The 25,842-nt window shown below is 40.7% G+C and overlaps 1 protein-coding gene across 1 annotated transcript in view; it reads left to right on the top strand.

Moving 5' to 3' along the window:
• The window catches only part of ZNRF3 (zinc and ring finger 3), a 66,201-nt gene that overhangs the window by 25,516 nt on the left and 14,843 nt on the right, over positions 1-25,842 (top strand). Inside the window, exon 2 of the mRNA XM_015878314.3 lies at positions 13,660-13,785. Within this exon, the coding sequence (XP_015733800.2) occupies positions 13,660-13,785 (126 nt within the window). The remainder of the gene's footprint in view (positions 1-13,659; positions 13,786-25,842) is intronic.

Genomic DNA, 25,842 nt, shown 5'->3' on the forward strand with positions numbered 1-25,842 from the left:
AACTAGGCAAAATTATGGAACACAAATGTGTTGCTTAGTATCAAACCCAATGCTCTTGGTGAGGTCTTAGTACTGGAAATCTTTTAGTCATTGGTAGCCTTAATTAGAAGCATCGATTCTACCTTTTTTTCCCTAGACTGAAGGAATTGGTCATTGTTGGAGGTAGGATGCTCTGCTGGTTGGCTATTTGGGCACACCCTCCATGGCTGCTTTTATAACTTCCCCAAGCTTGCATAGGAACTCTGTGACAGAGGAAGCAATCCAGTCTCTTGGGTAGCATTCAGCTGCTTTAACCACACCATTGTGTTTTCTCACGGTAACTTACCTCATTCACTACATACTGTCCAGTTTTTGTGATGTGTGAGGGAAACATCCTACAGCCAGGACTCATTCACCCCACAGTGCTGCGTGACTGGAGCAGAGTTTACACCATTGTTTTTCCCCCTCAGTGTTGAGGAGTGCCAACAGTAGATACACAGCACTAAACACAGTCCAATAAGTTCTACTGGACTTGTTAGAGTGGGCTGTATGCCAGTGCTACAGGAGTTGCTTTTAAAAGAAGTCTGTGTGGAAGAGAGGAAATGAAGGGGTAGTCTGAAAGAGATTAGTCCCTACATTAATGGCCACTGGGAGAAGGAATGTAGCAAGAGGTGGGGAAAGAAGGAAAATTGCAGCTAGTTTGGTTGTTTGATCTGCAGAATGGATCAAATTGAGGTTGAAAGGGGAAAGTTTCATGAGTAGTTAAATGGCGATGTTTGCAGTGACTATTTCAGCAATTTGCTACATTAGAATTAAGAATAGCTTATACCAAAGTTATTCTTCCTTGCTCCCTGCTATGGAATGTCCTTCAGAAGTGGTTTAACATAGAGCTAATCTCATTCAAAATGGTTGCCCATCGCCACTTGGAATAACAGGACTGAAGCCACAGGCTGCCATCAGGTGGCTGTTCTTAAGAAGGGCATTTTTCTTCCAGTAAACTGAAATGCTCCTTCCCATGTGGTGACATAGAAGGTCTCAGTGTTCTCTAAGTTCTTATGTAATAGGCTCTGAAAACAGTGCAGTTATTCATTATTTTATCTGGATTGGAGAAACCAGTGGCAGCAGGTATTTTCTTTTACAGGAAAATAGTACTATTAATCTGGAAGCTGTTTTCAGAACAACTCTTTGTGCCATGTTTATGTGCCATATTGCTGGGTGCAACTTTTTTCCCTTCCCCCCCCTTCCTAAGTATTCCATTTCTTTCTGTGCAGGGACTTGTTTTCCCTCTACTGTGAATGGTAAAGTAAGTAGAAAAAAGGAGTATTTTTTTCTATGTAGTCTCACAGGGAAATGACTTATCTGGGGCAGAAATCCAGTTACCTCTGTCTTCTGTTAGGATTAGATCCAATGAGTAGGCCTATCTGTTCTTCCTATCGTGGAGCAAAGGCAATTCTATTCCTTTGCGTACACCTGGGCCTCCTCTCAGGTAATTGCATCAGAGGCTTTTACTTCATCTCTACTTCCATTTTAAACAGGTCAGAGTGGTATCAGTAATGGCACTGGATCTGACTAAAATGTATTTAAAGCTAGATGCAATGGTTTCAAACTAAAAGAGGATAAATTGAATGTAAGGAAGTCTTTATCCTGAGAGCAGTGAGGCAATGGAATGGGGTGTCCAGTGGTGATGAGGATCTGCAGTAGACAGGATCTGAAGAGTCCTTGGTGGTCATTTATAGCAGGAGGAGTGAGGGAAGACTTGTCAGTGGATGTAGTGCAAAAAGCTTTATATCTAGAGGAATAAACAGGCCGAAGGAACTTATTTTACTTACAGGTTGTATGGGCATAAGATCTTGAAAGAGCTTTTGTGTGTTCTTTCCTCACTGTGAAGGTGGCCCAGGGAGGTGGTGAAGTCCCATGCATGGAGTTATTTGAGGAGGGTATGGATGTGGCATTAAGGGATGTGGTTCAGTGAGAGGACAGGTTGATGGTTGTGCTTGGTAATCTTGAAGGTCTTTTTCAGTTTGAAAAATGTGATCTGAAGCTTAACTCATGTGTTGACCAAAGAGGGTGCATCTGTAGGGGGTTAACTGTTGTGTTTTGGTTTTAAGAACCTTTTTCCACGTTGACTAACAGAAGTGCAGGTCTAATCTTTTTGCTTCCTGGGTGCTTCTTCCAGACTGACTTTAATCAAGGTGGTAATCAAGAACTTAAATACTAAAACCCCAATTTCCTTTGACCTTTGTATCAGACACCAGAGTATTTGTTCAGAACATGCAACTCTGCCATTTGCATTTTCACTCAAGCCACTGTTTGTTGGTGCCAACTGAAACTTCATGCTGCTCTAAAATGTGTATTGTTGGTTCTTCTTTAGCAAGTATTTTCTGTTTCCCATCTGTGTTTTGAGGAGGATTCTAGGAATGAACTGGGAGGTAAATACTGCGGGATTACTTTGTATCTGGTGTGATACATGCTTTGGCTAATATTTGAAGGTAGTTTTTTACTGTGGGACACTGTTCCAAGCTCAAACTGAAAGTAATGTTCTTATTTTCTGTGAGAAGTAATGAAACTGCAGCTGGCTACACATCCTCTGCTGTAACTTCACCTCATTCACTTCTAATCAGTGTGTCAAAGTCTTAATTTTGAATTGGAAGTCCATCCTATGCATTGCTGTCTCCCTGCTTCTCCCTTCTGCTGCTGTTATGTGTCCTGATGAGCCTAAACAGCATTTCAGCTATCTAAAATGCAAAACAGGGTGGATAGTAGGACACAGACATCACAGCTCTTTTGTGCTTCCCCTGTTGCAGAGTGCAAAGCTACCTATTTGATATTTCTAGCTAGAGCAGCTCCAGTGCTGTCCTCCATCTCTGAATTTCATTGCAGCCCCAGGGGAAGTTGCACCTCTGTGGCTCTCTTGCAGCTGCTGGACTTTGATGGGGACATGCCTGCACTCTTTCCACTGGCCTCCCTTGGCAACCAGCCCTTTGAAGATGACCTCTTGCTGTTTGCCTGTTGTCTCTCATGTGTTGGATTATAGATGAGAGGTTGGCATGAGGGGTGGGGGATGGGATGGGGTGTTGTGCGTTTTAAGCCTCTTTTCTTTCTGCATTCTCAACTTTTCCTTTGTGGCTTTTACCTCTGTATATGGCTAAAATTTGCCTTGCATACAGAAAGAAGCTTCTAGCAGAAACATGTGGATCCTGTTTGGTATTTGTATATATGACAAAGGGAGTTTGGTTTTATGATGAGGATAGTGCATTCTTTTTGTAAGAATCTATTCCTATTAGCTTCTTTACTCACACATCCCATTTTTAAGGACAATTGTTCTTAATTGTAAAGCAGCCTTTCTGTGTCTATGTGTTCTGTGCTTCTCTCCCTCTGGCCCCAGTGAATGCTTTCTCTGTGACCATGCAAATATATCACCTTGTTAATGAAGGTTATGGTCCAAAATGGAAAGAGACCGGAGCTCTGGCTGTGCTGTATTTCAGACTGTGTCAACTTTTGGAAGTGCAAACAACTAAACATTGCTAAATACTAACTAAATCCTTCACTGGAGTGGAAGAAGTGGCATCTCCCATCAAATGTTGATGAGTAAAGTCAGGAATGATGTATGTTGCAGGACGTTATGCAGCAGTGAAAATGAATATTACTAGGTGTGCCTATGAATGCAGTGTGAGTGCCTGAATGCAGCATAGCACCTAAAATCAGGGCAGGATGTTGGAGGGAGTGTCTTTGATCTCTACATGTGACTAGTTCATCCTTACCTGGAATACTTCTTAAGTGGATGCCCTAATACTGTTATCTCTTCAGGAAACCAAGCCTCCTTTCACCTCAATTGGGAATAGTAATCAAAGATGTAAAGTAATAAAGGAAACAGATTATTCCCTGGATGTGAGATTTAATAAGGCAAGTGCAGGGATGATTGTATTCCCTCTGCTGCTTCTCAAGGAAATAAATACTGATGTATCTTTTTTGAACCTTCTACCTTAATCTAATTTGCTTATTCTTATGCGTGGCCTACTTTTGTTCAGGTTGCAAGCTTAAACCTTGTTCTTTTTGTTCAAGGAGCTGCTGGTGTACCTGGACTTCGGGTAGTAGGCAGCACCAGCTTGGTGTGTCTGTGCCAAGTGTATAGTAAGAAACTGTGATGTTTGCAAGTCTTCCAAGTGCTTTGACCGGGAAATGGATGATATGCAGAAGGATTTTATTTCTGTGTAGGGTGCACAAATATGCAGATGAATGGCTAATTAATGTTGGAATTTAACAAACTAATCTTTTTTTTTTTGACTGGAACGAGATAAAACTAACCAGCAGGCTTGATATTAAGACAGGACTTCCTGACCAATCAACTCTAGCTGCTCTGGTCACACAAGCAGACTAGAAAAGGAAGGAGAAAAGTGAGTCTTGTGCTGCCTGAAATAATTGTTGTGCAATTATCAACTAGTGAAACAGCACAAGCTTTTGTTCTAGTTACCCTTCCAGTCCATACATGAGTTGAAAGTCTCTCATGAATAAAACCATTAGCTTCTTTAGATCAAATTGTTTTGTATGTGTCCCATAAGCACTCATTAACCTGCCTTATTCAAGTATCTGGAAGTTTTTTTTCAGGATTCTTCATATGAACAGTTCTGACAAACTGTATGTTGTTGTTTCTTCTCTGCTGTATAGTGACATTCATTCTTTCCAGACACTGAATAATCTCTGGGATTGAACAGATAGACCCCGTTCTGTTGTGCAGTGTTAGTCTGGACCTCTTCATACCACTCTGTTTTTGTGAGGAAAATTTGCTTTCAAAATACTTGAAGCTCCATATGAGGCCTTCAAATTAAACTTAAGTGATTAAATGAAACTAATCTGATACTGGCAGTTTTGAGTCCCCACTGAGTGCTGTGAACAAATGGATTACCTTACGTCTCATGAACTACTACTTTTTCCCAGCCAATTATGACTCTGTTTAAAAGTTCTTAGTTTATTTTTTGAGGATTGCTGTGTTCTGTGTAGTTCCAGAACTCTATTTTCCTTTGTACCTACTGGCAGCATTCTCTTGCCAAAATGATCTATGAAGATACTGTTTTACTTCTGATTTTACTACTTTTTCCGTCTTCAGTGGCATTGTGCCTGTATCTTTTGCCAGCATCTCTCTGCACACTGAAAGGGGGAAAACCATACTGTAATCATGACTTTGTTCCCTGTTAGCTCTGTTGGTACTGTTGTAGGAAAATGTGGTGTAATCAAAGCACTTACATTCTTGATAGAAGTAATCTACCCTCAGATTTGTCTCAAATACTTGCATCTCTTCTTAGAATTATGCATTTGAGACCCTCTGAAGGAATGCAAGTCCAGGTTTCTGTTAGGACAGTCTGTAGGCTTCCCTCACAAGGTGTTTGGGATATTTGTTGTCTAGCTGCTTTCTTGCAGTAAAATGCTCAGCTACACTAGATTTACTGCACAGGCAAATGCATATGTGCTGTTATTACATATCTGTGCATGGGCTGTGTGTATCTGTTGTGTCTCTGACACTGAGCAACCCTGGCAGGACAATGTTTGAGAACATGCTGCTACTGCTAGGTATGTCTTTTTGCTAGCATATTTCTTTCTTTCCTAAGGAATTTGAAGCTGAGCAGTGGAACAGGTTAGTTGCTCCCATATACTTTGCATGGTCTGTTAGTCACAGGCTTGGTGTCCCTGTATCAAAGGTATGGTGTTGCTTTCTAGGTTCAGGTGTTGTGTGCTGACCAATTAGGTCAGTGTCTTGTCTTGGTCCCTAATTCTTTGGCTGCTGTTTAGAATTTACCACTAGTGATCACAAGGTCTGTTGGGCTGTGTGTATGATACCAGCCTGTTTGTTGTAGAATTTTACTGAGCTGTTGTGCACGGTGGGTGCTTTCAACTGCTTATCTCTGTTTTAACATTTAATAACAGCACAGACTGGATTTCTCATCATCTCCCTTGGCTTTACTTCCTGGAGTAAAGTGGACTGTGAGAGGATTTCAGGAATGTTTGATGCTCTTCTATAGAGAAAGCTTGGTGGAACCCACTTGTGGGCTCAATGCTAACCACTGGGTCGAACCACATGGTCACAACTGATAGCCAAGAAAAACGCACTGCTGGAATGTTCAGGTCCTATAATGTTACGTTTTGTGGTGATTTGGGTTTTGGCAGGATGTTCTCCCTCAAAACAAAAAGCAAACAAATAAAAAAGCATCTGAAAGTAAAAAAAGAAACCATTTTACCAGCTAAACTTTAAACTTGTGCTGAAGGCTGAATGTTCCTCTGTACAGCTATGATTTGTGAGCACAGGATAAGGAAGTCATCTTGCTTTTGTCATCTTGCTTTTGCCTTGTTAAAAAGGCTGTGCCTATCAATAGTGTGAATAAGCCAACCTTCCCCACCTGTAATACATGTAGCTTTCTACATGTAGCTTCCTATACAGAGTTGCACAGTTAGTTAACAATTCAGTATATGGTCTGAAAATACCTAACACTGGCTAGCTGGGAAGGAGTTGTTGGTGCCAAATAGTGGTGGTTCAGTTCTCCAAGCTTCCCTGTCTTTCCCTTCATTTGTGATTTAATTATTGTTGAAGATTTATTTATTATTTAAAACTTTCATACTCACCCCCCTGTTGGTTTTATGATTCTTTATGCACTTCTTCCTGTTGCCAGTAAATTGGGGTTGAAGATTTGCAGAGAATTGGAAACTATACACTGAGTTTTCTATTTGTGGCTCTTTGTTCAGTCTGGTAGCATAGTAAGTTACTTTAATACAATCAAACTCTTACGTAATGACAACCTTGTCCATTGAACAGTTGTTTAATGGGATATGTATGTTGAATTGTTTCAGGTATCAGACAGAAGCTCACTGAAGTCACAGAACAACTCTGTAGCTTTTGTAAATGATTTTTCCCTTAATTTGAAGGACAAGAGAGTGGACTCAAAGTATGATTTTAAAGAGGCTGTGCTCAAAGAGGTTTCTGGAGATAATCTGATTCAGCTTTGCATTGAATGCACATCTTTAGCCTAGATTATCCAGGGCCTTGTCAAGCTGAATCTTGAATGTTTCTGGTAAGGAATATTCCACCAATTCTCTGTCAGCCTGTTCCAATGTTTGCTTGTTCTTACAGTGAAGAATTGTTTTCATACAAAAATAATTTTCCCTGAAGCATTTTTGTGCCTGTTTCTTCTTGTCTGGTCATCATGTGCCCTTGTGAAAAGATTACCTCCATCTCTACTGCTACCTGTAAGACAGAGCTTCCTGAGCCTTCTCTAATATGGACAGTGGAATTCCTTCAACTCTTTTAATGTGCCAAGTTCTCCAACCCATTTATCATCTTGATGACCTCTCAATGGACCTTCTTGAACCAAAACTGGACATACATACCAGGTGTCATCTTAAAAGTGCCAAATAGAGTGGAATGGTCAGAATTGTGTATCTGCTGGCTATATACATACAGAGAATGCACCCTCTTACCTTGTGTTCCAGATGCTGCCTCAGTTGTTGTTAATGAGGGTACTGAGTAGTACCAGACCTAATAGTGACTCCTAAGGAGCTCAAGTTTTGAGTAGCTGCCCCTTCAATTTAAACCATTAGTCACCTTTGAGCAACTGAAGACTATGAGCCAATTTAACTCATTTTCCACCATTTTTTGGCCCATCTGTTTAGTTTGTACTTTAGCAGCTTGTTGCAGGGATGGTGAAGGAGAACAATGTAAAACAGTTTGCTAAAATCAAGGTAGGTTGCATACACTGCTCTTTTCATCCATGGTTCAAGTTGATTTATTGTAAGAGGTATTGAGATAGTTGTGGTTTTTATCTTCGGTAAATCCAAGCAGGCTTTTTTAGTCACCATCTTATCCATCATGTACCTACAAGTACCATCTATAAGGATATTCCATAATTTTCTCGGGCTCTGAAGTGAGACTGACTGCTCTGTAGCTTCTCGTATGTTCCTTTTTACCTTACTGCAGGTAAGTGTAGCATTCACACTTGTCCAGTCATCTGTGACGGTATCTGTGATGCCTGGAAGGTAATAGAGAATCATGTTGCAATGACAGCTAGGCCTATTTGTTGTTTGTTTTGTTACTGCTTTGTGCCAGCCCCATTCAATAGCAGATCTGTGTTGCTCCTACTACTTACTATCAGCATACACATGCAAAACCTCATACATACTATTTCAAAAGCCTTCATACATACTATTTCAAAAGCCTGTCTGGTGAAGGAATGTGAACCCACGTGGAGGGAGCTGAGCCTGTGCCAAGCATGCTCCAGGTGGGAAAGCTATGGTATATCAGTTGTTTCAGATCCTAAAGCAGTAGGGAATTCAAGTCTCAGTTCAGCTCAATTATAGATGTTTATGCAGAATATTTCTTTGAATTTGCTTTTTTACTACAGGTATTTGAAATCACTAGTCATTTCCTCCCACATATAAAACAATTACTTGGTTTTATTGCTGTCTTTCTTGCTTGTCCACTATATTTTTTGTTCAATGTCTTAGAGTTCTGTAGCGGTGAAGAGCAAATATGAAGACTTGCTGTACTGTGGCCTGGATTTCACTTAGGAAACCAGACAGAGCAGATGTCTGAAGTGAAACAGGTCTGTGACCCAGAGACACCTTGGATCCTCCTTGGATCTGACTTTTTGGTTAGGTGTTCTCATTTAGCCTTGCTCTCTGGTGTCCTATTAGCTCTTTAGACTTCAAAGTGGGAAGATTCCTTAGTCTTTGTCATATTTTGGCCCCAGCCCGCAAGCCCTTGGCTTCGTCTTAAACAGTTCAAAGGAAGATGTCTGCAGCTCAGCTGTTTCAGTTGAGATCTCTCTGGGACTCTGAGAAGATATGATGAGGAGATGCTTACCCACCATTTTAAGAGGCAAAAGGTACCTTGTCTTCCAGTAGAGATGAAAAGGATGTCTTTTTTTCCAGTGTTGTTTTTATAATGCCTCCAGAATGTGTTGTAGGAGCTCAGAGAAAGCCCACTTCATATGTTTCTACCTGTTCTGCCATATTGTCTCTGTCTGTTCTATCCTACCCCAGCAGGAGTAGTGCAGGGGAGAATCCTCTCCTCTTTTGTATGTGAGAGAATGATAAAGGGAGGGATCTTGTCCTGGTAAATTCTCACTTTGAGTAAATTCCCTCTGTATGTTTGGAGGGATGGTAGCTGCCTGGAGGATGGGAGGTGTGTGCTCAAAGTCATGCCAGGCCCTCTCCCAGTCCCTGCAGAGGTGCCATTTCTGATTACAAAACTATGAGAATTCATTATACGTGAGTTATGAAATGCTTTTTATTTTTAAAGAGAAAATACTTTTATTTTGCATTTTGATGTATACTGTTATGTCAGAAGAGCCTTAAAAGAACAGATATGGTTACCAGTGTGGGAAGCTCCCTGAATGCTAAAGAAATGGAAATGAATGAAGATAACCTATGCTTTATCTCTTCCCTTGCTTGTCAGGAGATGAAACACCTGATTGCTGGAAGAGAATTAAGCACAGGAGACATTGGCAGGTTTTTTTGGAGGGAGACCAAAACCAAACTAGCAAAACAGCTGGAAGAATAAATGCGTAATTTGAGTGAAGAATTCCTTGTTTAGCTTGGTTTAATTTAATTGGAAGTCAGATGGATTGTGAGGCCCTGCTTTTAGTCTGTATTCATACTGAAAATAAAGATCAAATGAGCTTTTTTTGCCCTTTTCTCCATCAGCTGATCTGATGTTACTGTGACCCAGAGATCATGTTTTTAACTTTGTATGTTTCTTGTTTGTTTCTGTACTGCTATATCTCAAGAAGCCTTTTGAGATGGGAACAGAGGTCATATCTAAGGCTACCCAACTGCTCAGTGAAGGCATGCATACAATATAGCAATATTTCAGTAGTTTTTGCCCAAATTGGGGAGGAGGCAGAAAGAAAGCTTTTGTGGCTTGTGGGATTTATAGAAGTGAACTTATTGAGTTCTTCATTATGTTTGGTAAGGTAGTGCTCATGGTCATGGTGTACTATGTGGACTTAAAGTCTTGGGTTGCAGTCAGTCATGATCTTTGCATGGTGAGTGTACCTTTTTCTTTGTTAAGGCTCTCTGGGGTCCTTAATTACAGTGAATTGGGGGGGAAGCTTCTTTTGCTTCTACATGTTAAAGTCTCAGTATGAAATGTAAGTGAAATGTAATGGACTGTGATGTGAAGATGGACAGGATTTTATGCCAAGAAATTCCTGAGTGGAATTGATTGCTCAAAGTGATGGATTGTAAGGACAACTCTAAGAGTGTAAGGCAGAGGAGTTACTGTAGGGGCCTTCAAAGAGAAGAAGGTTGCAGTAGGTAAAATGGGAGTCAGTGATTTGATGTATTTAAGTACATTCCCTACAGAAACAGAACAGCAGTTTTTGTGGAGCACTGTAAAAATGTCAGGCAAAAAAAGAGGTTTTTGAAATGGGGAGACCAAGGATCCTCTGCTGGCAGGTGAGCTAGAGACTGAGACTTGAGGAAGGTGATCAGGTTGCTATTAGTAATTTATTGTGAGATTAGGACGAGATTGATGGAGAATATGATTTGAGTGGAAGTTTAAATAATATGCATTAAAAAGAGTAATGTGAACAGATGAAAGCAATCAGATGAGAGGAGTTACTGAAACACAAGGAACCCAGAGGAGGAAAAAAATTACTACTAGAGGTTGAGGTCAGGAATCGCACTCCCAAGCTCTGGTCATAAGATTAGTAAGTGGGTAAATTGTACAATCTAACATTGACTTTGTCATGCTGCTTGATTTTAAAATGCTGACTGAGTACTTTAATATGAGTTCCCTCAATGTGTTTGTGGTTACACAGGGTTGTGCTGGTCCTGTAAGTCTTCAGATTTGCTGGAGCAAATAGTCCAGGAATAGTTTGGTCACATGCTTTTAATTGAACAGGACAGTGTTTTTGACGATGTCGGTTGTCCTTTCCTGAAGGGAGCACTGCTGGCATAATGTAATTTGTTTTGTTAATTATTCTGGTGAGATTCCACTGTGATGCAACAGAATGCTTGCGAGTTTGTAGCCTTGTAAGTCCTCTATATTTGCCCGCACTGTGCCTGAGGCACCCTATTAGTTTTGCTTACTGCTTATACTAGATTTTGCATTTGGGTTTGAGGTTTCTTATGTGCAAGATTACTTTGCCAGTGTGTGGTGGTTTATACATTTCCCTGTTCTCCCTGATTCAATCCTCTATGTCCTGTTAGAATGTACAAGGTTGAAAAAACTCTGTGCCTGGTTTGGGCTGTGCTGTGGAGTCTACATGCTCAGTTCTGTTTGTCCATAGACATCAATGGCAGTAGCAGCCATCACTACCATGCTGAAGGAAGATTTTCTGACAGCTGTTCTGGATAGCAAACAAACTCAGCTTTCATCTATTAAGTAGACTGTTAGTTCATAACACAACCTTGCTACAGTTCAAGTAAATGAATGTTCTAAGTAGGCACAGTTAATGGATCTGGACAAGAATTTGAAACTCTCTTCCCCTCAGGGTGAACACAACTGTATGGATAGCCTTAGATCTGTCTGCTTCCTTTTTTCCACCTCTTTATTCACAGACACTCCTGGGATTCTGTTTTTTATGTTCTTGCACAAGGGGGCTTCAGAAGCTTCTTTGGAAACCAAGTTCTTTGAACAAGGCTCAAAGAGCAGGGACTGGTGGTGTTCATTAAGGCATTTCAGAATGCAATATGGTGATCAGTAAATGACAGTTTATACTTCCTGAAGTAGCTCCTCTGGATGGGTTGGTAGCCTGCTCCTTTTTTTCCTTCTGATTGGAAAGCAGGTTTGCAAAGCTATGCTATTGGAGCAATTAACCTTCCTGACTTCTTGGAAGGTATCAACCAATTTATTTCCATGCAACAGGAGAAAGAGACCTGCTGTTCTATCCTACAGAACCATAGAGAAAGTGAATATGGTGGGTGGTAAATCAGAAAGAGAAGAGTGCCTTTTTGGAGGTATTTTTTGCTATTTCTTTAGGGGGTGAGCAGGTTACCCAGAGAGATGGTGGATGCCCATCCCTGGAGGCACCGAAGGTCAGGCTGGATGGGGCTCTGAGCACCTGATGGAGCTGTGGGTGTCTCTGTTCATTGCAGGGGAGTTGGACTAGATAATCCCTTCCAACTCAAACGATTCTGTGATGTGAAGCTAGAGTCCACTTATGTGCAATCTGTGGCTTTTTGCCTTTAGCCAGGAAGTCTGTTCTCAGGAGTCTGGGCTATTCCTGCTGGAGAAGAGATGTCATACAGTATTGTCATTCTATCTTCTAAAAGGGAAGGAAGCCCCAGTTTTGTAAAAAGAGGTGGTGAGGCTCTTTTAACCTCTTTGGACTTGTCCTGACTTTCAGAGGTGTAACTGTGCAGAATGTGTTTTGTGACTGCAATCTGAAGGTCTGCTCACAGCTTGGAAGCTGTTATGGAAAGAGTATTCTAGAGGAAAGTGGCTGCAGAAGGAATTTTCTGTTCTTGTCCTTCCAAGATGATTTCTGGACTAAAGTGGGTAGACAGTATTTTTGTATGGCCAGGAAAGGCTAATCTCATGGCAGCATGTGGAAAGATTTGGAGCTGCTCTTAAGGAGGCTTGTAACACTATAATGTTTCACCCTGGCACTCAGGAAAAAAGGACAAAGGGTGAAAGCTGTCTTGTAATCATCAGGACTGCTTTGAGGTGATTGAGTTACAGCATAAAATGTTCCTCCTTTGCTGTCAGTTTGCTGTTTGTCTGCTCTGTAACAGTAACCCACTTAAAATTGGTGCGGCCCTTTTTGAAGTTATTTTAAACCCCCAGCAATGTATACAGATACCGTAACCTTGGAGAAAAGCACCTCTGAGGAGTGCTTTTGCTTCTGCCCTTTCAGACACATGGAAAGTGCCAAAGTGCATTTCAAGGATGTTAAAGTAGGAACCTTTGGGGTTAGGGTTAGGTTCTGGGTTATGGTTTCAGAGCGTGACTGATACAGGAGCAGTTCTGTTTTGTTAGACTTTAATATGGATTAAAGTTTTCTGTTGACCTTAAAGATTCTCATAGGCCTGGTTATGTTGGAATGTGTACCCTGGCAATATTGGAGAGAGCTCTCCTACTACTTGATTCTTTTCTTGCTTTCTGTCAATACTGAGCAGTTTTCCCATCGGGTGCTGACTTCAAGGTTCCTGTCTCAAGCTTTTTAAGTAGAGTAAGTTGAAATCATCTGTGTGAGAATGCAGGCAGCTCATTGCAACTCAGAACAAAATATAGAGGTAGGGAGAGCTGGGAGTTGGACAGAAGATTCTGCTCTCTCTGCCTAGTATTGCTCAGACTCGTCTTTTCTCTGAATACAGATATACTGATGATGAATCCTGAAAAATGAGTGATAGGAAAATCTCTGTGTTGTGCTACCATTGTGTTTCCTGTATTTCATAGTAATTTCTTGAGTTATTCACAGAATCACAACCCTACAAGCTGTCCTTGCATTGAGTCACTTGCAAGATGAAAGATACATGCAAGGTGATGGTGACCTCACATGACATTCTAAGATCTTGAACTGATAGCATGCTTCAGAAACATATGGCGTTCTTCATAATTGCAGCCTTATGTTGGTGTCTCTGGTGTACTTCAATAAAGATTTGTTATAAACTAAGGTATTCAAAAGCAGTCTGTGTGTGTTTTCTGAATTACACTCTTTTCCTGATGGTTTCTTACTGATTCTGTTTCAGATGCATCCACTTGGACTGTGTAATAGCAATGATGAGGAAGACCTGTATGAATATGGCTGGGTAGGAGTGGTGAAGCTGGAACAGCCTGAGCTGGAACCAAAGCCATGTCTCACTGTTTTAGGAAAGGTAAGGGGCTATGTGGATTGAATAGTTTGGGAAAAATACTGCCTTTAACTATTCCTTGGGAGGGTTAATTTCTTAATGAGAAAAATGAACATAGTGTAGAATGAGATCTCTAGTAGTGCATGAAGTATTCCTATTTTGCCTGTTTTTGCATTGCATGCCTCAGGAGAAAGTAATGCCCTCTCTCATTTAAGAGGTGGTGATGGCAAAATGAGCACGTATGTCCCTTTTTGTGCTGTATGGGTACCTAATGAAGCCCTGCAAGCTGGCAGTAGTGGTATTTGAGTAGAAGCAGAGTGAATGACCAGCATGATGCTGGCTCAATCAAATAAAGCTTGTTATCAAATATTATCATAAGTAGTAAAAAGCTGCTTACTGCTTGTTCTTGAGTACAGTTTTCTCAGAAGGCCATACTAATTTCGTTCTTTTTCTGGGAAGGGGAATCCTCAACCCAACCCTTCAGGAGACTGTTTTTGCTCTAATTGAGGACAGGTATTGCTACCAAGAAGTGAATCTTAGTATCTCAATCGGAGAAATGCAAATTTTCATCTCTGTAATCTCCATTTGGAATCTTTGGGCCTCTGGAATTTAAATTGCTTTAAAATTGTTGCTCTTTGTTTTATGGGGTAAAGTCAGGCAGACAGCATTGCTGCTATCAGATACCTTAAAAAGGAAAGTAGTAAGCTGTCTCTTTTTTTCTCAGGTTAGAATTTTTGAGGACTAAGGCTACATTATATTTTGGTGTTTGAAGTCTGGAGTAATTGGAAGTGCTTGAAGGAAAGCAGATACAGTCTGTGGGGTTCAGCCTAGAATCTGGCTCAGTTTTGGGGTAGGGTGATATTGGTAATTTAAGGTGAACAGTGAATGTACAACAGACAGAAGATAATCCTGAGTTGACATTTTTTTTAAGGTAAAACTTGTTTCATATATTTCTAAAGTAAACTTCTAGGAGAAATACATTTCAAATGGGAAACTGTCTGCATGTCTAAAATGTACTGCAGGTTTAGCTAATGGTACAAACATCTCTCCTAAGAAGTGATTGTACTGAGTTGAATTTCAGTGTAGCACAACCTTTTTTCATCTAACTTGGAACTAACTTGGAATACTGTTTTTGTTTCAGTGAAATTCCAGCCTATTTTAGGGGAGCAGATTCAAACTTGTATCACTAATACTGGTGCACCTTTGTACTGAGCAATCTGGTAGTAGAAGTAAAGAGGGTGTTGCATGTGTTTGTGTGGTAAAATGCATTCATATATGAAAGAACAAGTGATAAATTTATGCTGAGTAGTAAAAGCAAAACTGATATAAGATCCCCTGGGAAGCTTGGGGTGCTGTGAAGTAGAATGTAGCAAATACTTGAAAGCTGTCTGCAGTGCTAAATTCCATGGTACACAAGTCTGATACAAAGATGCAGTTCCTATTGTTGACTTTCTTTAATTGTGGTGGTTGTTAGTAAGACCCCGGCTTGTGTTTCTTAGTAGCTTTGCTTTAGTTTATCCATCTTGCTAAATGGGTTTGGTAGATGGACACACTAAATTCTGTACATTTCCGTACAGATTTTTGAATTGTTCATCCTTCTTTGTCAGATGTGTGTGTTGTAATGAAAGCACAAGAGGTTTTTTTTTTTGAGGGGGGGGGGGTGGAAATTATCTTCTGCTAGAGTGCCTGTGAAAACTGGGCTCTGATGGGGGAAGAGGTGTGTGTGGCAGCCATGATTTAGCGCTGCCTTTGATCACAGTGCAGCCCTGTTTGAGGCAATGCTGCATGCAGGCGAAGCAAAGGCCTGGGTTTTACTGATCTCATGAGCTCCTGAATAGGGCTGGGAGGGGAGTGACAGAGGAAGAAGAAAGCATTGGAAATGAAAAGGAAACCCCGTGAACCCAGCAAGCATTATTGGCTGGATTTGCCTACCAGGGAGCCGCTCAGTTTCTGCCAGGCTAATTCTGCTCCAAGTCCCTCTCCCCCACCCGACCCCACCTCCCCCTCTCTTTCCTTCTTTCAGACTTTTTTGTTTTTCAGGCATGGCTGTAGTAACTGGTTCTCAGGCTGGGAACCCACTGAGCCTGTTGCCATGGTCACTGGGAAGCTCTTCGTGCCATGTGCTTCAAAGGGAACCTTTCCCCTCCTAGAATTCCTGTCTTCTCTGCAGACAGCACAATGGGACTCCTTCCCCTCTGCCTGCCTTGCACATGTGCTCCAGTGGTGTAGCTTTACTCCCGAGGAAGGGAAAAGCAGCATTGCCTACAAACTACCTGTTATGTATTTGTGTCCTTTGTGCTGGGGTGACACTACCTGTGTCCTGTATAGGCTGATGTGCAGTCCCACTATCTCTCCCTCCCTGTTACTTTTGGCAAAGAAGCTAAAATACAACCTAGCAGTGCCACTGCTTCTTTGTATCAGTACAGTGTAGGCAGTAGGAAAATAGGGTAGACTTGCTGAAAAGTAGCACTCCTTCCCCCTTCTGCAGGCTTGGAGGTCCCCAAGGAGGGATTTTGTTTCTTATTTCTCTTCCAGGGTCTTCTGAAGGGACTCCTCTATATTAATAGGATATGTGTAATTGAGGATGTGCATCTGAGTAGAAGCTAACAAAGAGAGGATGTCCCCACTACTACAGCTTCCTGTTTTCTTCAGATCAAAGGGATCTGTAATAGAAGGAAATTCCTGACAGTTCCCCTAAAGTCCATTCACTCATCTCTGTTTTAAGAGGTTATTTACAAATGTACTGATACAAACAATCAGAAGAATCTCCTTTTGCCACATCATGATTATGAATGCACTCCTTAGGTTGGGCCAAAATCTTCATGAGTTCAGTCTGCGTTAAGCCATCTAATTGCGACTCCTAACCAGTTTTTTGTCCAGTAGTTAGTTTAAATTTGTAGGTAGATTCTTGTAAGGTAATCTAATGTGAAATCACAGGGCTGTGCTGCTCAGTTCTTGAATAAAGAGCAATCTAAAGCTTGAGAAACTGTAGCAAGTGGGCCTGTGTGAGTTTTGTTCTCATTTTGTACATAAACTAATTGCCTGGCTTTATTTAACTTGTGCAATACTTCTATCCGAGAATATTGTAACCCTCGCTGTGAGCTCAGACAGTCCTGCAATAAGTCTGGGAGCGTGCATGCTGGTGTTGAGGTGCAGTCCTGATTAGTTCCCTGTCCTAACAATGATGTTCCTTAGTGAAGCTTTGGTGTAAGTCCTGGAGGGAGAAGGGAAAACTCTGCAATGCATTTGCTAGTTGTGTTCTTATGGGAGTTAAAAATGCTCTAACATGTGCTGGTTAAATCAACATACCTGGATGAGCAAGTAATCAGCTGATACACGTCCTTCCTTACAACCTGTCAAAATGCCTCCAAAGAAGCATCCTTCTGAAAACCAACCTTTTTTTGCAGCAGTAACAGTTAGCTGTGGAAAATCAGGCCTGAGAAGTGCAGTCAGTTTAATTTCTTTCCATCCTGCTTTTCTGTTGTGTGAACCATGACCTGTGTGAATCCAAACTGAATGAGTCTCTTCTCAGATAAGGCAATCTTTGGATAGAGTGGGTTGTGTTCTAAGAGCATAGAGTAACTCTACCACATATACTCTATTAGGAGTTTTGCTAAGTTACTTTCTCCTACAAATTCATTTCCAAAAAAAAAAAAAAAAAAAAAGGAAGATTCAAATAGTTTTTAGTTTTCTTGTAAGAAGAACTTTGAATTATGTCATACTGCTAATCCTTTAGAAATGAATATCTTCACATTCTTTAAAATGTGGCTTTGATCCTTTTCATTTGGAGCCAATGAAACGAAGGAAGGCAAATTAAATAAATTAACTTGTCCATTGATATTCATAGCCTAAATTAAGCATACAGTTACATGTAAATTAGAATTACAGGGATTATCTAAGCTTATATTTTGCTTCTGTATAATATTAGCTCTGGCAACAGCAGTGTGGAAGACAGCCATGTTCCAGACAGCCATACAGATGCTTGCAAGTGAGACATGCAGGTTCATGTTCATTGCTGGTGAAAACACACAGCTAATGGTGGTGACTGTGTTGAAAAATAGTGTTTTGTAGTTGAGAATTTGCTTGATCAAGTAGTTCTATTGTACTATTTGTCTATTGTTTCCATGGGAAAAAAAAAAAATAGGAGGCATTACTTTTACAGCAACCTGCTTATAATACTCAGGGCACCTGAAAGATTAACATCCATTTTAAACAACCACAGAGCATTTTCTGTAATTGTATTTGAAGCAATGCTGCTATTTGTGCAAATAATTTTGGTGTCATTCATCTTCTGACCTTGTTTCTTCTCCTGTGCTGGCAGTGTGATGAGACCTCAACAGCACCTAGACATAAAGATCTCTGGCATTCTAACAAAATCGTGCAGATAAGGTCAGAAGAAAGGGTAATATCTTTATTCAGGAAGACCTGAACTTTTCATAGTGGCAGATATAGAAGTAATCCTCTTAAATCTTCCCGATAGGGACAAATGTGTGTTTGAATAAGAAAAAAAATCACTTTAAAGCAAAACACACTTAACAAAAGCTCAGGGCATTTGTTACTCTCTCCTTGCCTTTCCTTCCATCCTCCACAGACCACATTCTTAACTCCAAGCCTATTTTAACAGACTAAAAATGGAATTTGAATTGGAAAGAAAAAGGAAAAAAATATTGCATGTAGGCGTGTTTGGCAGCAGAGTGTGGAGAAATGTGTAGAAGCAAAAATGGGGACTCTGCATGGAGCAGCAGTCTCATCAGTACAGCTGAAGTCTTGAGCTCACGAGTTTCTCATTTTTCCACTCTTTAAACTGCCTCCTCTGTGCTTAGTTTGCACCTTAATTTCAGCAGTGGTTTTGAGGAAGATGGGGAAAGGTTGAGAATGGGTAGAACTGACAAGTGAGGCAATGAAGTTTTTGAGACAGTGGGGAGTTTTATGCTGTATATGGATCATATGGTGGAAGATGCAGAGAGAAAGAATAGTTGGGCCAAAGCCAAAGAGGGGCTCACACTGAGCAGTGGGCAAACAAGGGCTGGGACAGGTCACGCAGTTATGAAGTAGATCTGTCAGTCTTTGGTTCTGTGGGGTGGCTGTTTCCATTAGCCAGTAATGTTATTACATTATTTTACTAACTTCCTTTTCATGTTCACTGTGCATTGTTATGAAAAGCAACAGCTATTCACGAAGAAAGGCTGCCTCTGATGCTTCCCCCCTCTGGGCACTCCTTAGGTTTGCTATTGTTGGATTGATTACTTCACATAAGCATCCACTTTTAGAGTTGAGTCCTCAGCAGTCCTCACCACCATCCTTGCTCCTTTCCAACCAACTGGAACACAGCTGCTTTTATCTTCAGCTAAAGAAGCAGCTGTTGTTGCACAACATGTGTTACTGGAGTCTTTGCTCAGTCAGAACTCTCAGTGAAATTAATGGAAATTCAGGCTGAGTAATGAATAAGTAAAGACTAAGGAATAACAAAAATAATAGTAACATGTAAATGTTTTAAGTCTTGAGTACTTGGACCCTCGTGATTCTATGCACTTTGTGAGCCTCTCAAACATTGGGAGAGACTTTGTGCTAATTTACATGCAGAATCTGCCTATGGAATAATGAGAAACACACAGTTGCCCATTCATTGGAAGAACTACAGAAATAGAGCTTAAAGTAGTGAATGATCGTTCAGGTGCAGATATGTTGGAGCAGAGATGAGCACAAATGTCTGACAAGCAGAATCGGATAAATGACTTGGAAAGTGAAGGAAATAGGGAGCAGGCATGGAGGCAGGGAATGGAATTCTGTAGGACTTCATAGATGAATGAGTGCCTAATTTCAGTCCATAAGAGACAGGAGGCTTTGTGAGAAATTGGAGAACTGGGGTATGTAACCAGATCAGTGGGACTCCAATGCTCAGGTTAAAAGATGAGCAGATGTAATGAGCAGTGGTAATAAAGAAATTACATATATATAGGAGATGTTTGGCAGAAGTTTTCACAAGATTGAAAGGGGAGAAAGAGGAAAGGTTGATATAACAAAATGTGCTTCATGTTCTGTTTCTGAGATAACTTTCCAGAAACTATTTTTTCTGCTCTAAGCATGTCTCCATGATTGCTAGGTGGATATTTTATAGAGGTGACTGTTTGAACAATGTGACAATTTAAGAGTATCAATTCATACTGCATGCTCAAAAATTAAGTATGAAAAGGACATTTTGGTCAACGTAGGGAGCACTAAAGCCATTTGCAGTTCTGGTAGGTTATTTCTTGGAGGTTAGAACTGGGTGTATTTGTGAAATGAGTTCTTTAGACTATTAGGTACGTGTTATCAACTTCTGCATAGCTATTGCCCTAGATGTGCTCATGGTGGGTATGAAACTAAATCTATTAGAAACATCAAAAGCTTATGTGTATTCTACTGCATCTGTCTCAGTTGTGGCTTATCAGTGTTTTAATTAGTAAGCCCAGACATTCAGTTTTTCCAAGTACTCAAATGACTTGGTTGGCTTTGGATAGGGAAAAAAAGACAGACCTTAGCCAGAGGATGGAAGTAGGAAGCTTTTTAAGGGAGAAGGAAGTGAAGCCGTTTTGCTATGGGCATGGAATGCATAGATGCTTGAGTCCATGAACAGTGTTGAAACTCCCAGAGGGTCTGGACCCTTCAGCTGACTGTATGGGACTAATGAGCCAGCCTGGCTGTTTATGGGCTGTGGTTAACCTCTTGCAAGTTAGGATTTCCTGTCGCCAGCAATGGGCTGTGACCGCCAGCACCACAGTGTTAATGATGAGGTAGGGGCTGATGAATGGCTGGACTCCAGACAGCAGCCTTCACTGGCAAAGAATCAAGTGGCCAGAGGGAGAAAAATACTGATGTCTACAAGAGAAATAATGCAAACTCCAGAACCTATAATTCCCATGTTTAAAAAAAGAAAGGGAGAAAGAAACTGGGGACAAATTCAAACCGAGTGAAGCTTTTATCTCTGCATTCTGAATAGAAGATTGTTTTTCAGCAAAACTGGCTGCAAAAGCCAGGCCAGTTAAAACAATATGCAGGCTGCTTGCCTCCAAGTAACCAGAAATTGTTGGCTCAGAGTAGGCTGCTCTGAGGAGCCAACCTGCTGGGAGACGTTATCCAAGCAACGGCCTGAATGTAATTCCTCCCGCTGTGGAATGGCTCTTTGGCAAATGAAGACCCTAATTAGAGATGGAAGGGTTTCTATTTTGTTTTTCTTTAATCCTTACCCTGAGGCCTCAGCAATACAGCCATGTCGCTGCTTGTGTAGAGAGAAGTTTCCAGTTTCCCTTTGTAATAAGAATCCTCTACCTTTTTTATTCTTTTTTTCTTCTTTTTTTTTTTTTTTTTTTTTGAAAGAAGTAACAAACTAACAACAAGGGCCCACCACAGTTTGAGACCTTGAAACTAATCTAATCCTAAACCAGGAACCACTATCTAAAAGACAGTCCATATAATCTTTTTTTAGCCAACCCATGAAAGGTTGCTACATAAGCCATAGTACTGGGGTGGGCCATTCATCCTTCTACTACTGAGCTTATTACCCAGGCTGATTCTTTCTGAGGAAGAAGGCTCAAGTTTGAAGACCTCACTGAAGAACCATCAGTATTCTACTGGACACCAAGGGAGTTTTACAAGCCTTTGTTCTTTCAGGGGCTGGAGTCCCATACTGGGTGTTGCATGCTTATTCTGTACTGGGGGATGCAGATTCTCTTCCCTGACAGAGGTGATAGAAGCTCCAGGGGAATGTTCTGTAGCATTTTGACACTAATAGATGTAGCAGTGAAAATACTTCTGCTGCTTAACAGTTCACCTTGGCTTCCATGAGATCTGTCTGGTCATACTTGCACAGACTGTGACTGTGTAGTAATACAAAGAGCACAGCTGCTTCTCTCTGAGTTTTGGATCTACTGTTTTACCACCTCACATGGTTGTGTTATCTCTGCTTATGGTAGAACTCAGCCTGTGAATGAAAGTCGGCTACTTGAGGATGAGGCCAAACAAGACAATAGCACTAAGCAGAAGATACTGACTTTTCATTCCTATCTATTGAAGACAGATACATAACCCAAATTGACCTAAGAGACTCATAGTTTTTTGCACTTACACTTGCTTTCATTTCTTTACAACACTTCTGGTAATCTATAGTCATATTCTACCTCGTCTTGCCTTCCAGTTAGAGGATAGCAGTATGGTACTGATGAGCACAAAGCTCTTCTGCCTTTCAAATTCTGGTTGCTGTAGGTGTCAGCATATCTTTGATAGGCTACTGCAAATGTCTTAGGCCTGTTCTCTATTCTTGACATAATTTCACCTGAGCTAATTCTGTTTGAAATTTTAAACTCCTTCCTAAGATACTTAAATATTTATCTAAAGCTGTAAGTCAGGAGCCACAACTCCAAATTGTTTCACTGAGAAGAACTTTCCACCTTAAAATAAAGCATGTTTCTTAGGAAGATTGGATTTCCCTGTTGAGTTGACTGAGACTGGATTGAATTCCTTCAGGAATTAAGGATTTCAAGAACTTTGTGATAAGAAAAAAAACCACTCTGAGTTTGAGATATAATACTCAGTTTTTCCTTTTGTTGTGTGTACATTCTGACTTCTAATTTTAAGTTGGTGCTCTATTAGAGCACACTTCAGTCTCTGTGGTTAGGAAGAGATCAAATGAAGTAGACAGTTAAGATAATAAACAAAACAGAGGGAAATAGTCTAGAAGCTGTAGAGGTGAATGAGATAATGAGTGTTTTTGTTCCTAGATGGCAGTTAATAGAATAAAAGTCATTTATTTATCATTTTTTGTGTCCATGACTTTGTGTTCAAGTGACATTCAAGTCACTTGAATGAGACCTGACTGGGACTTTCACTTGTTCCAAGTGCGAGTTCTGACAGCTCATATCAACATGACTGTAGTTATGCAAGTGCTCTGATCTTCATAAATGTGGCATGGAACACAAGGACCATTACTCACACCCCAGAATGTTGGCTTCAAGTGAGTTAGAGATGTGTGCAGATGTTGAGTATATGAAGGCAGGTTTGGGAGACAGAAAGCTGAGGTGATTGTACGAATATTTGCCTAATAGTCTTCAAAATTTACATGAACTTTTCTTGATAAATGATTCTGTGCTTTACTGCATGATTTCAGTTTTAGTTTGCCGTATCTTTGCATTGTAGATAATAAAAGTTATTTTATGTTACTACACAGTTTCAAAAATGAACACATCTTGTGACTATTAACGCTTTGGAGGTTGCTTGTCTGTAGGAATTCTCATGCCCTGAAGGGTTATAAAATGTAACAAGATTTCTGAATAACCATTCATTAGTTGGTTAGTTGTCATGAATGCTTCTTGCTGAGCCCCTGTTACACAGTTCAAGACCTTCCGTTCCTCCAATGTTCTTTTCCAGTGCTCACCCTTCTCCCTGCAACTGTGACCTCTCATAGCAAGGAGGGTTGGCCTGCACTTGGACTGTAGTAGCAGAAGACAGGATTTGCAGAATGGAGTCCCTTAAATGCAGTGTATCACAAAAGGTTTCCAACCAGTAGGCTTGGCTGTATTCAGGATTAAATGAATACCCTTTTCATGTGGGGTGTGTGTGTGTGTGTTTTTTTTCACTCTGTCTAGACTATGAACCAATGGCAGTATTTCTCCCTAACCGCTTATAGGAAAGGCTCTTACTTGTTTGTTTTCCTTCCTTAGTTTTAACTGAGAGCTTCTTAGCACTGAGTAGTATGGATCTATGGATCACATTGGAATCATAGAATCAGAATGGTATGGAAGGGATCCCCAAAGGCTGTCTGGTCCCACTGCCTGCAGTGCACAGGGGCACCCACAGCTCTATCAGTCATAACAGTCCCTACCCTATGCCAGATGTGATTACGTAGCATATGAGTATATGGTTGTCTTTTCGAACCTGAAATACATCACGTATTTAATAGCGATAGTATTTTTAAATATAGTTATATAGTTTTGAACTTCCAGTATTGCTTCTTTAATAAAGCAATTATCATAATGCCGCATTATCCATAGGATACTTAGATTATAAAACCAATCTCAAAGTGGCAGAGGTGCTAAATGAAGGATTACAGGCAGGAAGAATCTTTATGTTAGTGCGATGCTTTGGGGCTTTACTGTCTTGTTCTGATACTGGCTGCTTTTGCTTTGAGACAGAAATCTGAAAGCTCCTGTTTCCTCACTTGAAGACAAGGTTTGAAATGTCATCCTGCTTGTGCTTTGCTGAACTCGCTGTTTCTGGAGTTACTGAGGAATTGTACATTAACAGAGCCGAGGCATCAGTTGGTTAATTTGTAACTTTTCCTCCTTTTCTCCTTCCAGTGGCCTGGCTTTCTAACTGCAGTTGTAACTCAAGGGGCAAGGTGCTTTTGGTGAATGTCAGGGCCTGACACTGTAGGAGGGATGCAAGGGATGACCTGCATTGTGCAGATGTTATTAGTCTATGGTCTCTGTAGCTCTGAGAGGAAGAAGAGATTTGGGAGTTTGTTGTAATTACAAAGTATGTTTGACATAATGCTGTGCAAGATTGGCAGTGATAAGCAGAGCGCAGCAGTCTGTTATGGCAGAATATCCTTCTTTGCCTGTGGCTGATGTTCTATGCTTCTCAAGTAAAATGGGTCTTATTATCTAGTTTTAAGTGATGCCGTTCCTATCATTGAAATCAAATGTTATTTCTATGTTTTCTAGTCTCTGCTTTTTCATTATGCTTGTAGCTTCTGTCTGTACAATGGGGCATGCAATTCATGTCTCCTGCTCGCTTTGTGATAGAGTTCTTTAAGCTGCAAGATGAAAACTAGCATCTCTTGCAGTCAAAATTGCTGGCATCTTTGACCACTCCAGAGGAATAAATCAAGAGACCGGACCTTCTCATCAAAAATAATGTTCCCTGGAGTCATGGCACAGGCAAATGGATTGCTACTGAGTGTTGATTGCATGTTACCAGTACACTGTGTGAGAGGCTGGCTGAATCCTTCAGAGGACCGAAGACAGCTGATGATAGAATCAGCTACAAAAGGGTTCAACCTCATGCAGCTTGTGTAATCCCACTCTTTTGGCAGATCAATGACTACTGAGTCCACAATCTGGAGAGTTCTGACATGGAATTCTTGGTTCGATGGGCTGGGTTAAAGTGGAAGATATGCCTCAAGCTCAATAAATCTTAGTTCATAGAGAGAAGAAGGGGGGAAAAACCTCGAAAGCTGACAGAAGTGCAGGTTTGGTTAGGCTGGCTCAGTTATCAGCTGAATGAGGATGTATAAACCAATTCTCTTAATGACTCTATTCACTTAGAGCAAGCATTATCATATTTACTGCCCCCTCCCCAAAATAAAGATGCCTTTTAGGACAAGAAGGAAAAGAAAAAAGTCCCATTCATACTTGATACAGCTGTGCAATAAGGCCCAGCTAATAGCACATACTGGGCAATAGATGGGACAGTTAGGGAGTTTTCTAAAAGCAGCTTACTGGCATTTGTACTGTAGTTACTACCTAAGCCATTGTCTAGTCTGAGAGAATAAATGAACTCCTTCACATAGTACATAGCATAGCTATCCCTAATAGTTTGTATTTACAGTGTACTGAGTTTTAGAACCAAGTTCATGCAGTTGAGTCTGTAGAGGCTCATCTAGTAAGACATAGTTGTTAATGTAAGAATATTTGTGAGGCTGATGTACTAGCAGCAAGTTGTGTCTGTAGGCTTTGTTTTTAGTTTTAGAATCACTTATATCCAGCATTCAATTATGGGGTGGGAGGGGAGTTTGCCTTGTGTTTGAGTAAATTCTAATGCAGAACTGACTTTCTTTTAATAGAGCCCCTAGGTCTTTGTCTTCCATGTTGGACGTTTTATTTTCAGCCTATTCACGTTACCCTAATGCACAAAACACAGTAGATTTTAACAGCTTGTTTTCTTTCTCGACTTTCAGAAAGGAATACTCAACCACCTTGATTGTTCAGTGCCTGGTTTATGATTAACTGAAATAAGCTTCAAGCATTTTTAACCTGTTGCGTACTGCGTCACACACACAAAAAGCAAAATAATCCAGTAGAAACTGCTGTGAAGATTGGAAAATAC

The sequence above is a fragment of the Coturnix japonica genome, chromosome 9 (assembly GCF_054131305.1).
Source record: "Coturnix japonica strain WE chromosome 9, WE-NBRP24, whole genome shotgun sequence".
Taxonomy (NCBI): Eukaryota; Metazoa; Chordata; class Aves; order Galliformes; family Phasianidae; genus Coturnix; species Coturnix japonica.